The 16,278-nt window shown below is 40.9% G+C and overlaps 1 protein-coding gene across 5 annotated transcripts in view; it reads right to left on the reverse strand.

The window, feature by feature from the left end:
* dctn1b (dynactin 1b) overlaps window positions 1-16,278 on the reverse strand; it is a 46,893-nt gene that overhangs the window by 2,485 nt on the left and 28,130 nt on the right. For 2 of the 5 annotated variants that reach the window (XM_042387993.1, XM_042387995.1), the window contains 23 exons: window positions 15,551-15,727; window positions 13,003-13,200; window positions 11,306-11,510; window positions 9,762-9,840; window positions 9,446-9,605; window positions 8,918-9,022; window positions 7,968-8,159; window positions 7,754-7,870; window positions 7,403-7,555; window positions 6,896-7,056; window positions 6,469-6,637; window positions 5,615-5,683; window positions 5,258-5,470; window positions 5,005-5,166; window positions 4,628-4,759; window positions 4,387-4,515; window positions 3,357-3,499; window positions 3,077-3,243; window positions 2,804-2,815; window positions 1,951-2,078; window positions 1,588-1,774; window positions 1,306-1,379; window positions 417-506 (listed from right to left, as the gene is read on the reverse strand). In XM_042387993.1, coding sequence (XP_042243927.1) covers window positions 417-506; window positions 1,306-1,379; window positions 1,588-1,774; window positions 1,951-2,078; window positions 2,804-2,815; window positions 3,077-3,243; window positions 3,357-3,499; window positions 4,387-4,515; window positions 4,628-4,759; window positions 5,005-5,166; window positions 5,258-5,470; window positions 5,615-5,683; window positions 6,469-6,637; window positions 6,896-7,056; window positions 7,403-7,555; window positions 7,754-7,870; window positions 7,968-8,159; window positions 8,918-9,022; window positions 9,446-9,605; window positions 9,762-9,840; window positions 11,306-11,510; window positions 13,003-13,200; window positions 15,551-15,727 — 3,222 coding nt within the window. The remainder of the gene's footprint in view (window positions 1-416; window positions 507-1,305; window positions 1,380-1,587; window positions 1,775-1,950; window positions 2,079-2,803; window positions 2,816-3,076; window positions 3,244-3,356; window positions 3,500-4,386; window positions 4,516-4,627; window positions 4,760-5,004; window positions 5,167-5,257; window positions 5,471-5,614; window positions 5,684-6,468; window positions 6,638-6,895; window positions 7,057-7,402; window positions 7,556-7,753; window positions 7,871-7,967; window positions 8,160-8,917; window positions 9,023-9,445; window positions 9,606-9,761; window positions 9,841-11,305; window positions 11,511-13,002; window positions 13,201-15,550; window positions 15,728-16,278) is intronic. The other 3 variants (XM_042387996.1, XM_042387997.1, XM_042387994.1) reach the window with 3 other exon arrangements.

Consider the following 16,278-nt stretch of genomic DNA (forward strand, 5'->3'; position numbering starts at 1 on the left):
GGTTTTGATTGGCTAAATTTGGAAAATGTTTGTGTAAAGAAATTACTGAAAAGACAAGATTTCAAAATAAATGTCATTCTTTGAACCAACTCTACACTTTAGAGTTGTTGCCCTTTTTCAAAGTTTTCCTTTTAAGATTCTCAGCAGAATTAGATATAAGATATAAAACGGTGCATTAAATTAAAGCATCAATATTTAATTGAATCACAGTTGTATTAAATTGTTGCAGCCTATGAGGATCATTCTTAAACTGGCTTTAGGTTGATGCATGTAAACAGTTCAGTATGTAGTCTGGAGATGAGATGTAGACTTTAAAACATCACTGTGACGACCAAACACTTCAGACACATCAATGAATCTCTCGATTAAGGGAAAATACTGTAAGTGAGGAGCTTTGAATGACGTTATTACTGTACCTTTACAAACGAAGTCGAAGGAAACGTGGCGAAGTCAGATGAGACTCGAGCTCCGGGTTGCTGGTTGACGACGTGTTCGGCTACTTCGCCCTGACAGACAGGAAGAGAAACAGATGTGAGGACAGATGTTACACTGGGTGAGTACTTCAGTGGTAGCAGTATGTTGTACACAATAACGTGAGCTTCTACAATATTTTACCTTTTTGTATTTTAAAACCTTGCAGCATGCAGAGGTTACAGTGTGTGTGGAGGGTTGTAGGTTTGTATTAATTATTAAGAGATTAGTTATTAGTTTTCTATATTAATGGTGATGTAATACACTCACACCTTTAAAAAAAGACATTATACTTTATGATAGACGATATATCTTGTACTCTACTATTGCTGGTAGTATATTATTGCATTTTACTACAAAGAACACAGAGCTTTACTGCCTTATTTTATCACTGATGCTCAATCCAGGTGTCTTTTTGGAAGAAAATTAACTGGTATTAAAAATTTAGATTTACTAGTGTCTGCAGTCTTCCTACTCAAGCTGCAAACAACCTCCAGTAGAAGGTAGTTCAGCCTTTATGTAGCCTGAGAGGCGAAACCCAGGGCAAAAAAACCTGATATGCACTCACTGCACCAATCACGATGCTTGTTAAGTTTTCTGCTGTGAGTGCATAACATTTGTTGCTTATTTTTATCGTCTCATATCGTCTTTCATCTGGATTTTGATGGCTTGACACTTAGAGGACAATGTTTACAGATGTTTTAGTGGCCTTCTGTGTGTGTGTGTGTGTGTGTGTGTGTGTGTGTGTGTGTGTGTGTGTGTGTGTGTGTGTGTGTGTGTGTGTGTGTGTGTGTGTGTGTGTGTGTGTGTGTGTGTGTGTGTGTGTACGTGTACCTTGAGTCTGTCCAGAGTGTCACTTAGAGACTGTAATCTAGCCGTCTGTTCCAGGAGCTGAGCACTGGGTGTCACTGCAAAACAAACAAAAACAAATCTGTTCATACAATGAGCTGCATGTGTTAGACCTGCTGTCTGGCTGCCACTTCATACATCAGCACCATGATTGTACTAAACGGTGTAAAGAGGAGATCAACAATCTTTAAAATTCTTACTGCGTTTATGTGATAACTTGGCTGTAGTCAGCTGTTATAATACTCGCTCTACACACCACTCATGTACCTGGAGATTTCCCGGTGATGTCCACCACCTTGACGTTGGCGCTCATCTGCAGCAGAGTCTCCAGCAGCTGGTCGGTCTTGCGGTAGAGGGCGCTGGAGGTCACTTCTGGACGGCCTCCATCTTTGGAGGGAAGTTTGGTGACGTGGAGAGGAGGCAGAGACGCCAGCTGGGAGCGCATCTTCTCAGCCTGAGACATTAGACGAGACATTACCGCAGTCATTAAGTATTAACTCGTGTTTAACGGCAGCAAAATGCAATTAATGACACTGCAGTTGGCAGACAAGATGGAAACAAACGCAGCAGTTTTCAGTCAGTTTCTCCTCGTCACAGATGTGTGTAATGAACCAGACGTTGACGTCGTACCTTCAGCCTGTTGTTCTCGTTTTTCAGGCGTTTGATGCAGAGTCTCTGTGCTTCTATCTGCTGAGTCAGCAGAGGAGAGTCGATCACCTGGACGCCCGAAGCTGAACCCACGTTGGACATCATGTTCGCTGTGAGCGAGAGAAAAGGAACAAAGTTATCAACACCTGACTGAACCCAAACTTTTAGTGCTAGTATGAGTGTTTGCTGAATGTCTGCAGTCAGTGAACGCAGCAGCAGCCTTTATACTCTCAGTTTAAAGGAAAAATAATCCAGCTGTCCAGTTCCACACACAAACATTTAGTTTACAGCTGCAACATTTTAGCGTGCATACTTTAGAATAATTCATACGTAATCAAACCGTCACGGTTCAGTTTTTCTTCTCCTTTGCTGTAATTATCAGTAATTACAGCCAACATGTTTTGTTAAAGGGAAGATGCATTACACAGATTATAGTGTTTAACTGAACAGTGTGTGCAAATGTGATGAAGTCTTTTTTAAAAAATTGTAGCTTGTAATTGAAGTACAGAAGCAGTGAGTGGGGAAAGTGTCCAAACATTTGACTGGTGCTGTACATGTTGATGTTTGATCGTTCATGAGCGCATGCAAGTAGATAATATACACACCAGACATTATATCTATCACATGAATAGATATAATATATAAATAAAACGTTTTTAAGTCTTAATGGTTTAATCTCAAATTGATAAGATTTAATAAAACATGCATGTAGTATTTAACTTCCGTCAAACCACGAAAAATGAAAACACACATTTCATTTTCACTAGTTAGTTATTCTGAGACAAAAACGAGCATGCGGGATCATCGACCGATGTCAATACGAGCAGGCAGATACCTTTTTGTTCCTCTGCAGGTAAAATAAAGTAGGAGAGATTAAAGGGAAAAAGTCAGTGAGGACAAAGACGTCAATGGTTGTCAGAGTGGAAACAGGGATTAAACAGCAGTTAGAGGTGAAATGAAGAACAACCAGACAACAGGAGGGTCGACTAGTGTTTGAAAATACTCAGATCAGTTTTATTGATATGTAGCTGCATGCACATGTATGGCTATGTGGCTTCTTTACTGTGTTTATTCTGTTACTGGTTAACGTAGTTTTCCCATCACTCACCTCCTGCCACTCCTGTGACGATGGAAGCGATTCCTGACGGGCCGGTTCCTCTCAGGCCGTCGATGGTCATCTTTGATTGGCTGTTGATGCGTTGCTTCAGCTCCGCCTTCTCTGACTCCAGCTGGTCGATATCAGCCTGTAGAGCGTCCATCGTCTCCTCAAACTCCCTGCGGAGAGGACGACATCACACACAAACCTGAGCGAGAGAGTCCGACAGCTGAAGTCGTCGTGGTTATTTTTTCTACTTGTGTCTGAATCTGCAGTCTGACGTCGTTCTTACTTCTCTTTCTTCTTCAGCAGAGTCTGAGCCTCGTCCAGTTGGGTTTGGATCTTCTCAACACGTTCATCTGCGTCTTTGGCTGAACTGTCCAACTTCTTCTCCAGCAGACTGAGGCGGACGTTTGCTTCGCTCAGCTCTTCTCCCTGAAAACACAAAAACCAAATTCATGTGATAAATAGTTTGTCTCTGCATCACCTCTCTGGTGACTTTGATACTTCTGAGCAAATTACTCTGGAACATGCTGCTTTAATCTGGACGGATGTCATGTCAACCAAAACACCTGAACATACAGGTTTCAGTTCACTTTCACGTTAACTGCTATTTATCAGGAGTAAGAATATAAAATGAACCACCAACAGGAGACGACTCTGCATCTGCCTTCCACAAAAAAACCTTAAATCTGCCAGAATGTCAAATACACAGAATGATTTATATTTGCTTGTAAGTGCACCGTAAATCTAAATACTAAAATGCACCAAAGTCAACTTTTCCACTTCTGTTGACACACAAAAAAAGTAACTTCTAGAGCTGCAACGATGAATCGATTAGTTGATTGACAGAATATTTTCTGCAACTATTTTGATAATTGATTCATCAACTAAAAGTCATTTTTCAAGCAACAATGACTGACATTTGAAGATTCCAGGCTCTTAAATGTGAGAATTTGCTGCTTTTCTTGGTCTTAAATGACTGTAAATTTAATATTTTGGGGGTTTGGACTGTTTGTCAAACAAAACAAGACACTGGATGACATCACCTTGTGCTTTCTGATGTTTTATAGACCCAACAATTAATCAACTAATCAAGAACATCAAGACAGATTAACCGATAATAATATAAATAATGCTGAATGTCTCAAATCACACTTTTTAGTTTAGACTAATGAAGTTTAGACTATTTAAAAACCCATTATGTATGCCTACAATCAACAACTTATCTGCTGATATTTAATTCATTTCATTGATCCTGACGAATGACTCAGCAGTTCTGTGTTTAATGGTGACTTTGCTGTATTTGTGTGTTTTTCTACCTTGATCTTGAGAGACTTCTTCAGCTCCTTGATGACCGTCTCTCTGTCCTCCAGCTTCATACCCAAACCTTCCGCATCAGTGATTTCTGCTCTAAGAGCCGCCGCTCGCACGTCCACAGGGGGCGGGTTCTGATAGACAACAAACAAATAATATAAATAATCATCTGTGTTGATAAAACCAAAGTTTCACACCTGCTCAGTAACTCCTACTCAGCTAACTCTCTCGTACACACTGAGTTACCTTGTTCTGAGGCCTCTCTGAGTCATACTCGCCCTCCTGCATGGCGGTGGCCATCTTGTTCATGGTTGCTATGACGATGCCACAGGACTGTCTCAGATACTCGTAGGGGTTTGCACCCTGCAGTCCATAAATCTGAAAATGACAGCGTGATAACAACGTTAAATCTGGTAACAAAGACGTTCTGTGGATGTTTATCTGAACAGGTTGGGACTGAAGATAATCTGTAATTCTTTTTACCACTGATCAATACTCAATATGATAAATAACTGAGGCAACATGAGAGCAGTAAAATACATTTACTGCATTACGCTATACGTTATCTTTTTATATTGTGGTACAATTTCAAACATTTGAGACTAAGAGAAGTTTTAAGGTACCTGTTCTCCTGCCTTGAACGCCACGTCCTCCAGTTTGACGGCCACCAGCCCTTCCTGTTCACCAAGAGGTGACATCATCTGCGCTCCTGCCGCCGCCACTTCCTGCAGCACCGCCACCACCCAGGTCAGGTGTTTCCTACAGTCTGAAAGGGTGTCTGACACCTGCAATGTTATCACAGAAAATCATTAAAATGTTTATAGTAAATACGTTATTAAAATAAACTGAATGAATCGATCGAGCTGAAACTGTGACCTGCGGTCCGAAGTTGAGCGCTGCAGGGATGCCGGGCGCGTCGGTTCCTGGCATTCTGCGACGGATCTTCTTACAGAACTGACGGATGTCGCTGCAGGACGTCTCCAGGTCCTTCAGCAGCACGGCCAGGTCGGCCTTCTCCTGACCCGCATGCAGGAACGCCCGCAGACGGCCAACCTCCACAGCCATGCAGTCCAACGCGCTCTGAGTGAACTGCACACCAACACAACAGAGGACGGTTAACAGGTGGAGACGCAATATTAACACACAATCTGATTGAGATCCAATAAAAAAGGCAAATCAAAGTCTGCAATTATGAAATGTGGTTTTTCCTCGCAGTCGTATGTTTGTACTCACTCTGATGTGGTCGGCGAGCTGCATGGTGCAGTCCTCGTTCTGATCTGCCAGATGGATGCTGTACAAGTGCTGAAAAGACAAATGTTGAAATAACAGTGATTACCTCAATATGGACTCACTCACAGTTCAAACTAATGCAGTATAATACAACCTATTTATATGAATTGGAGACTAAATATTTCAAACATCTTTCAGTGTAATTCAGTACAGTTCAACAGCAACATAAACTACAACCTCCCAAATGACCATAAACTACTCTCTAAAGCAGATTAAATAAAAACTGATCATTATAACCTTCATGAAGGTGGATTTATTGCAGGGTTGTGAAAAGTGAGTGATTATCCAGAGGATACATTATAGAGCAAGTTAAGCCAAACATTTTACTTGATACAAATTGAAAGTTAATGACGATTCTTACAGACAAACAGTCTTGTTTATCTGATAAATAACTATTCTTCCTGATTTAATTACGTTCTATTAGTGATTTTACACACAGACTCTACACCTGAACATTGGATGAAATTGTCAGACTGAACTGATTCATTTCACTTAAAAAGAAGCAACTTTTGCAAAGCAAAGATTTGTCATCCAACTTTAAAATGAAAGAATGAAGAATGAATGAAGAAACTATCTATCTATACTACAGTATATCTGCCTTTTGAAAGTATTATGTTTTTTAAAGATGATGTTGAGCAAAAACAGGAACTTCTTTATTTCCTTCCAACTGGACGCTAACAGAAATAAACTAAAATAAACTCTATCATCTTTTATTTTCTAAACTGTGTGTCAGTATACATACACTATCTGCAGTATATACTATACTATATACTATATACTATATACTATGTGTGTACCTGATAGTACTTGATGGCCTTGGTGAGCGGCTCCACGTTGACGGTCTCATCCAGCTGGTCTTTGTGCAGCAGGTCGATGAGGAAATCCAGTGAACGTTCGTGGACACTCATCTCCGGATACAGAGAGCCGATCTTCTTATAGACGTCCACACTGCACTGAGCCAGAGCTCTGACACACACACACACACACACACAGAAGTGAGTCTGAGTCTGTACAATACTTATCAACATGAGTTACATGAGGGAAAGAGTCTTTTTCTCTTACAGTAATTTACAGAATTACATAAATTGTACAGGAGACGGGTCTTCATAAATATGTTTACAAGATAAAAATGCAATTTAAGCAGAGATAAATACGTGGCGCCATTTTTCATTGCTCAAACTCTCTGCTGTACATCTCTGATTTAGGGGTCGCTGTGAAACATACTGCTCGTATTTGTGGAGCGTGGCCTGCAGGAGACTGAGCGAGTAGACGAGGCCGCCAGCGAAGCTCAGCTGCTCCCCGATGGCTCCTCTCAGCCCCGTTCTCTCCACGCAGTTCTCGTTCAGGTCAAACTTCTCCTGGGCCTGTTTGCTGATCAGCTCGGCCTACAGAGACACACACACACACACACACACACACAGAGCCAAGAAGAGATAGTTAAAACTCAAACAAAAAACACACTGACCTATAGAGCTGTAGCCACTTCTCAAGATATCTCAAAGCTTCTCTTTACTCTTCAATAGTATGTTTCACGAAAAGATTGAGGCACAAACAACCTTTTATAAACACTAAAAATCACACAAACATCTTCGCCTTAACTATGCAAAAATCCACATAATTATTTTGAATCCCTCCTCTTCATCTCTGTCCTATCAGTCTGTCTCGCTGCACAACATCTGTTTGTGGAGATGTGATTTTTTTTTTTTTTAGAGTACACTGTGTGGTGTTCACCTTGCAGATAAGTCTGGGCATGAGCAGCAGCACCAGGATGCAGTCGTGGTCTCCGCCGTGACGGAGGAAGGACTCCGGCATGAAAGAGGTCAGGAGAGAAACGTGTCTGTTGGCCTGACCCACCTCCATCTTCCTCAGCTCCATCTCGATGGCCTGGACACACAAACACAGAGAAGAAACAAACAGCTCAAATTTACAGCTAATAGATCATCTAACTCTGCTCTCATGCATCCAAAAGAAAGTGAAAACCACCTGAGTGATAGAAAGGGACACTCTGGGTGACAGTGAGTAACATTTAACGTTATTACACTGCTCAGAACTACTTATTATTCAGACTAAAAAGCTCCTGACCTTGGCGTAGGCCTTTGTTTCAGCAAATTTAATCTTGAAATCAAACATCTCTGCTGGCGGCTGCTGCTGCAGCTCTGCGGAGGCTTCCTGCTGGCTGGTCAGCTCTCTGTTCACCTCCTGCAGCGGAAAACAAAGGAAGAAACACAAGAGATTAAATAATGTGCTACATGCTAAATATGCTACAGCGTCATAGCAGGAGGAACACAGTCTGTACCTGCAGGTGAGCCGTGAGCTCGCGGTACTTCTTGATGGTCTGCTGGTAATCGGCTACGGTCTCCTGCGCAGCTTCAACTCGTTTCTCGGACTCTCGGACTCTCGCCGCTCCCAGATCCAGCATCTCCCTCAGCTCCAGCTCCGTCTCTCTGGCGTTCTCCTGCAGCTCGTCGTTCATCTCGTTGATGGCTTCCTGCAGCGTGGAAACGGCGAATAGATTTCTTCTTTTTCCGCTTTACTTCACCTGATTTCTGCTGAAGTTTGAGTTTCTGATGGTAGAGCTGTTTTATAGCTCAACTGCCTCGTTCTCTTTCAGTTTATTGCCAAAACCTGGAGGTATTTCAGCTTTTGTTTTTCTAGAAAAGCTTGACGACCTTCATGTGTAACTGTGAATTTTAGTATCCTGTGAATTATATTGATTTGTGAAATGCTTAAAAATAATTCAAACTGCTTTTGATAATGTTTTGTAACTGGGATTGTTCATTTTTCTACAAAATATATGCCACCATAATGATCTTTAAGTTGGTTTTATCTTAAATATTCTACACATAGTGGCTTTCAATTATTCTAAGTTATTACTTTTGACTGTGATCGTCCAGGTTTCATCTGCAGGCTCGTTTGTTCTGATCAAGGTCAACGGATAACAGAGGAAATAGTAACTGAGCAATGACTGCAGTGGTAACAAAAACCAGAGGGTGGTACACACATATTAATGACTTTGGCCCAATATCAACAATGAAATGAGTCAGCAAACAGCGGCACTTTAATTTTCTCTGACCTCAGTCCTGTAGCCGAGCAGGAAAATCAGTTAATGAGAAACGCATTCGTCTGTAACTCGAAGATTTTCAGATTTAATTGTATTCTTTGTGTTTTTTTGTTGTCCTGTTGTGATATCAGCTCTGTGATGGTCTGTGTGTGTCTTCACAGTGAGACTCGTGTTTTCTAACTCACCAGGTCGGTGACCGTCTCTCTCAGCTCCCTGACTTTCTCCTCCAGGTCCAGGTTTCTCTCCGTCAGAGTCTCCACCATCTCCTCCGCCCCTAAAGCTGCATCCACCTGAAACAGCGAGCGCGTCATCGTCAGAAACAGCGGTTTTGTTTGTGGTTGTTACCTGAGCCATGAATCGCTGTAAAGAGGCTGATTCTGGTGGCCCGCAGAGCATCGAGAAGCTGATCAATTCAATTCAATTCAATTCAATTCAATTTTTATTTATATAGCGCCATATCACAACAGAAGTCATCTCAAGGCACTTTTCACATAGAGCAGGTCAAGACTGTACTCTTTAATTTACAGAGACCCAACAATGCCCCCATGAGCAGCACTTGGCGACAGCGGTAAGGAAAAACTCCCCTTTAACGGGTAGAAACCTCAAGCAGACCCCGGCTCTTGGTGGGCGGCCATCTGCTTTGACCGGTTGGGTTGAGAGAGAGAAAGAGAGAGGGAAAGGGGGAGGGGGGACAGGAACACAGGAAGTCTGACCTGTTCTTTCAGCTCGTCGATGGTCTTTTCTGCCACCGTCATCTCTTCCTGTAGTTTTTCTTTCTGGCCCCTCAAAGCGTCTAACTCCACGTTCTTCTTCTCCATCTGCTTCTGCAACTTCACGTGTTCCTGTTTCTCCGACGCGGACAGGTCACGCATCCTGACATACAGCAAAAACAGTCCATCAACGACATACAGTAGAGTGCATAGAGGGTAGATCAGCTGTCCAAGACCAAGACCTTCTGTCACATCTCTCCAGACCTTTCCTGTCTTTCTATACTGACTAAAATAATCAACAACATGTCAACAAACCCACCTGACCAGTGCTTCCTTCAGTCTGCCGTTCTGCTCCTCCAGCTGTTTGACATGGTAACTGGAAGCAGCTCCGTCCGAACCTGAGAGAAACCCCAAAAAAACACGACTGAGCTCTACAGGATCTGTGTCAGGTGGTGAGATACGCTTGTCTCAAAAAAAGACAAAACAACAATTTTTAAACGAGAAAACTCCACCGATTTTACACCAAAGTCTGTTTACAGGTTGTATAAAGCTTTTGTGGCTCCAGGGAGCTGCACGACATATGATAAACTGCCTCATGTGATGTCACTTGAGTCAGCGTCGGTTGGGTCTGAAGTTTGAAAATTAAAAAATTTGGGGGTGTGGAGTTAGAGAGAAGTGAGACCTCTGTAGCTCCAGGCTACATTAGCAACTACTACTGTAACACACCTGAATCTGTACAGCATAGTGAGTTGAGTTGCATTGTGGGTAATGTAGGCACCAGGTTTTGACAAGGAAGAGGAATGCGTGGTTTCTCTGGTTCTGCTGCATCGATGTTGATTTTCTTTGTTACAGGAGTGCGATACTAAATCGTTGGAGCGCTTTTAATTTGTCACCAAATGACACTCTGAGAGGATTAGTGTTGCTGCGTGTTATTGCCAAAAGAGTTGTTTCAATTAAACAAATGGCACTGTTCTTCTTATGAGTTGGCTGTGTTAGCTCCAGTTGCTGCAGTTTAAAAAAACAAAACAAAAAACTTTCCAGAGTCAAGAAAAAGTAGGAAGCAGCGACAGATCAGCCACAATCACACTGCACTCAGAGGTCACTGATGACCAACCCCACACCGTTTACGATTGCTCTTACTAACTGAACACAGGCTTTTTTTTTTTTTTAGAGAAGTACATTTTTATTTTATGGCTCACTGATATCTTTAATCTCAGAATTGTCAGGAGTGCAGAACAGACAGAAACTTAATTATTGCAGAGCTTGAAGCATTTGATTCCTGTAATCACTGTTTATTTTTAAACTAAAAGTTCATGAGTTCATTCCTGATATTTTGTTACAATTCTCATTTTCAATGCTTTTATGATCTGAAACCAATTTATATTTTAAAGTCAAAATCCCAGCTGATGTTGACAACATTGTTCAGTCACTACTAACAGCTAAGAAGAGCTTAGTGATGCATCGACATTTAATAAAGATATTTGGATAAAAAGTTGCCTGTTTACAATGTAGCATAAGAATTATACAATAAATGATAAATGTTCTATAAATGTAAAACACTGGCTTTAATTAAAAATGTATTGTTTAAGTTTTGTTGTGAAAGTTTAAAGCAATCACAACAAATATAAAATTATATAATTGACTACAGCACAGTTCAGTCTTATGGAGGTTTGTAGAGTCAGAAACACCTTTGATTAGTGTTTCATTCCCAGGATACATACTGTGTTGGTGCTGTCAAATCTCTCACAAAGCTTTAAAAAAATCATCTCATCCTATTTAAGACTGTCTGACGTTTCAGTTCTAATAAACATACTATAAAAGCTTTGATGAGGTAATATCGTCTTCTCTTCGTCTTAACGGTACCTTTCTCCTCGATCTCGTGCTTGAGGATCTCCAGGTCCATGGTGAGCTCGTCTACTTTCTCCTTCATGGAGTCGACCTCCAGCTGCAGAGACTCCGCCCGCTCCTCAGCCATCTCTTTATCCAGTGTGGCCATCTCTATGGCATCCGCAGTGTCCGACATCTCCTCCATGTAGTGCTCCTTGGCCTCCAGGGCTTCTTTGGCCTCCTACACACAGAGAGAGAAATTCAATTATGCTTTGTCTATGAAGTCTTAATACAGTATTTAAACCTGCAATTAAACTGCTATGATCTTTCAGTTCTAATAAATATACTATAAAAGGTTTGATGAGGTTATATTTTCTCCAGTGTCACCAGCAGGTTGACAGCTATTGGATGGTCCATGGTGCCGTGAGGATGAATCCTAATAATCAATTCATTTGTTTAATTGTTCAAACATAGTTTTAAGAGCCTAATCAGGGACAGAATGGTTCCTGTTAAATAAACAAATAAAAATTACTCATTTCTGTTTTCTAAAGTTAATTCCTCATTTAAAGGCTGTAATATTTCCCCCACTGCTGATTAGGTGTGGCTGATTATTTTGTCTTTAAAGCTGCTAATCTTCAAAGAATTTCATTAGTGTGGCTTTGCCTCCATGTTAATCAAAATTAAGAGTGTCCTCCACCCTTATGGACATTTAAGTCATAATAACTGAACAAAATCTCCCAAAAATCCAAAAAAAAAAAAGAGAGAAATGTTCTTGGGTGAAAAATATGACCAATTTGTCATCTGCTAATAAAACAATTATCAACATTAAAGACACAGAACAGCAAATGATCACAGATTAGCTCTAATTCATAAATATCGTCTCAACAAAGTGTTTTTAGCTGAACCTTTGTAAGTAACTTCATGTTATATTCAATAAATTGTTTTAAATTTTTGCCTGTAACCATATATTTGTTCACTATTCAAAGAAGCCCCAAAAAACTTGGTGTTAAATCTCAAGTATTTCACTGTGACATTAGATATTCCTGATTAAATAAGCAACAATCAAATAAAATGAACATTCTTTAATTAGATATATATTTATTAAGAGATTAATGCTCAGCTAAAACTCAGCTAATCTGCTTCATCAACACTGTGTGGTTTGATCAGGTTTCTGTTTGTGTGAATGTGTTCTGAGCTCAAACCAAAACACAAATACAGAAATCTCTCGTGTGAAATAACCAAAACTCGTTTCTCAGAAAATGTTGAGAAAATGTTGTGTTGTTGCATTAATGTAGGACCCCATTCTCCATAACAAGAAGCTGATTGACAGAAATCAGCTTCTTGATTTTGGGGCCTTTAATGACACCAAACAGCACCGCAAATTATCAGAGAAAAGATGCTCCATCATAGAAAATATCAAAATCTGCCTTTAAAAACTACTTTTGGCTGAATTCTGGTCATAGTTTTGAGAAATTATGTTCCCTTTACATTATATTCAATGAATTAATTTTTCAATTTTCAAGTCCTGTTAGTCACTTTTCCATTTTTACACTTCAACTGTCCATCATCCACCCACATATTCATCAGCTTCATTTCTATCATCTTGACTTCCCCTGACTTGTCTCTGCAGCCATTTTGTGGATGCACTGACAACACGCTCACATTTAACCGCGTCATCGAGCGACCTCTACCTACACGTCCGCTCATCTACGTATCCAACAATCGCTCGTTACCCTTTTGGCCTCTTTGAGTTGTTTCTGCAGCTCGGCCTGCTGCTCCTGCATCTTGTTCTTCCACTCCTGCAGCTGCTCCAGCTGGATCTTGTGTTTCTCCAGCTCCTTCAGCTTGGCCTTGTCCTCCGTCCGCTTCATCTTCAGGGTCTCCAGCTTCTCCTCCAGGTCCTTCACCTGAGAACGCAGCGCCTCCTCCTCCTGGGCGGAGGACGTATGGAGGCAACACAGGGCGAGAGAGGAATGAAAGGATAGAAAGGGCAGATATTTGGAAAAAGGAGGAATGGTGATGAGGAGAGATGGAAGGAAAGAAGAGATTTAATTAGTTTAACACATGTTGCTGGTGCAGGATGCTGTTTAGCGCTCTAAGGCGCAAAGGGAGATGTTATCCCTGCTACGTTACGCCAGTTTTTTTTACTTTAATCGTTTCATTTTCACGATTCTTCAGGTATCTTCTCAGTGAATAATGAAAGCAGTGGATCAAGCACAAAGCTCTGTGGTAGCAGCACTTTCATCTTTTATGTTAGAAAGCTTTCATTTCCACCTGTGGAGAAGAGAATGTCACACACACATGTACACACATGCTTTGCCAGGAAAAACACACACACACACACACACACGCACACACACACACACACACACACACACACAATGCTCACGTATATATAAAACCACCACACACATAATTACAGTTCCTCTACTTCCCCTCTGCAGCTGGAGATTCAAGCTTAATTCTGCAATAATCGTGCATTTTCCACACACACACACACACACACACACACCAATTAAAGAACAGCAGTCACACCTCTGATAGCATGTTAAAATGTTAGCGAGAGGAAAAACAACACTTCAGTATCGAGTGCAACCACATCACACCACTGCACCTGTGTTTCCTTGGCGACGTCCTCCTGAGGGGGAAAACACGAATCAGACCGACTGTGCCCGCTTCAAAATCAAACACCAGACTGCAGCCGACTTTTATGAAATGTTAAATGTGATAATCTCTGACATTTTCATACAAATGAACGCACATGTTGCTGATTATCAGCTCGGAGAACACAGTAGAGACTAAATCTGTACACACACACACACAATTGCACAGACGATGATGCAACTGTACTGGTGCAAATCAACTAACATTTTGACGTGAACTGAGACTGACTTAATCGTGTTTAATTGACCATGCGCTCCAGCTTTAATCACTCCACCTTTTACTGTCTGGTGGGTCTCATGTTGGAGAGGCACCACACTGGTAAATTTCATCAGCTGAAGTGCAGACACTTCCTTTTTATCCTCTTTATCTCCAGTTTATGGCATCTTTTAAAAATTTGCTGCACAAAAGACTCTGGTAGGTCTTTCCTAGAAAAAATCTGCTACTTCATAAATAAAGAATCATACATATTTCAGTCTTTCTTTGCAGCCGGAGAACCAGCTGCCATCAACAACAAGAATCTAACAGATTATGACTTTGAAAACAGACTTTTGCATACTGATAATTTTGGACAAACAAGATGTATACAGTGAAATAACAGTTACTTTCAATACATGTCGATAAATAAGATGCTGTTTAACATGCGGCGTCCCTCAAGGCTCTATTTTAGGCCCCCTTAACTTCAGTATACACATGTTACAACTCAAAAAACAACATTTTCAAAGCTATGCAGATGACACAGAGCTGTATATCTGTCTATTTCCAGTTTATCCTATTAACATTCATAATATAAATCTATGGATGACTCTTCTTAAAGCACAATTCTTTTAAAAGAAATCTTAAGACAAAACCTTTCACTGATAGATTTCACCAAGGTGCTTTCTTAGCAACAGCTTATTTTTTCAGTTTTATATATTTTTATTCAAAATATTATTCAATAAAATTTGTCATTTTCTATTTTGCCTCTCCTGCAGTGCATGCTGAGATAAACTCCGGCCCCCTGTGACCCAAAACAGGATAAGCTGTTCAGAAAATGAATGAATGGATGGATTATTTAATTAAAACATCTGCTGCTACATTATGAATTATAACCAAACATTCAGCGTTTTCCCTGTTAATACATCAGCATGTCATGTTATTGTTTTTCATGTTGCCTTATGTATTCTAAGATAGCAGTTAAAGCCTCCAGCTCATTTCTGATTTAATTTCGATGGTAACACACAGATGACAACAATACAAACTGACAGCTGTGTCAAAAAATCCCATCATGCTCCGAGCAACAATAGCAAAAAGATGTCACATCTAATTTAATTCCTGCACCTATGACAGCGTGCCCCCTGAGTGGTCTTTGATGTTTTTGGCACATTGAGTGCTGCCTTACAAAACCACAGTATCATGTGTTATTTACTATTAATGATTATATGCATGTTATTATGGGAAACACTGATTTTTACACAGCATTAGTCACCTCTCTCAGATATTAACACCATTCAAATATCTTCTTGACAAGCAGCCTTTCTCTGCTCACACTGATAACAAAACATCAGATCTGTGTTGTTACCGTCAGCTGCAGTGTGAACTTTGCTTTGTGGTGTTACGCTGCTATGAGACGACACTGACCTTGCTGGGGACGGGGGCCGGAGGGTTTCCAGGTGAGTGGAGGGTGGGGATGACGGGAGCAGCCAGCGGGGTCTGGGCCGGCGTGCTGGGCTCGCTGCTGCTCATCTCGCCGGCCGAAGCCGAGGCCGAGCCGGACGCAGCACCTTTCCCAGCGGTGCCTGCGGTTCGGCTGGGCTGCTGAAGGAATGAAGTAAAAAAAAATAATGAGCAAAACATAACTAGGTGTTAAAAAAACAGACCCACAATAAATCTTGATAAACAGAAAATTATACAAATATAAGCAGCTGTGTGATAATGTCAACTAATGGCAGCCATAATGGAGGTCCTCCTTTTTGGGGTAAGATCTGCTAGCGTTTACTTTCTGTACTTTTAAACTGTAAAACCTTTCAAATCTGTTTCAGTAGCAATCACTATCATTATGACCTGCACTAAGCTTTTTGATAGAAACTAGTGTTTATGGGGGCTAGTAGTTGCACTTTAGCTCACATCTACTTTCTTTATGGCTAGTTTTGCAGCTAAACCAGCTGTTTTTTCAAGGCTAACTGAGCCGTCAAGCTACAACTGGTACAGCTCCGCAAACTGGGCCCGATAAGGTAACAACCCTTCTCACAGGTATACACGCTTAAAAATTCGGAGTACCAGACTTTAACTGACCTACACCCTCACCATAACAATATGTTTTAGATGTGTCTCTTTTTTCCTGCCATATTGTTAAGTTATTAACTTTT

Source organism: Thunnus maccoyii, chromosome 16, assembly GCF_910596095.1.
Source record: "Thunnus maccoyii chromosome 16, fThuMac1.1, whole genome shotgun sequence".
NCBI classification, from domain to species: domain Eukaryota; kingdom Metazoa; phylum Chordata; class Actinopteri; order Scombriformes; family Scombridae; genus Thunnus; species Thunnus maccoyii.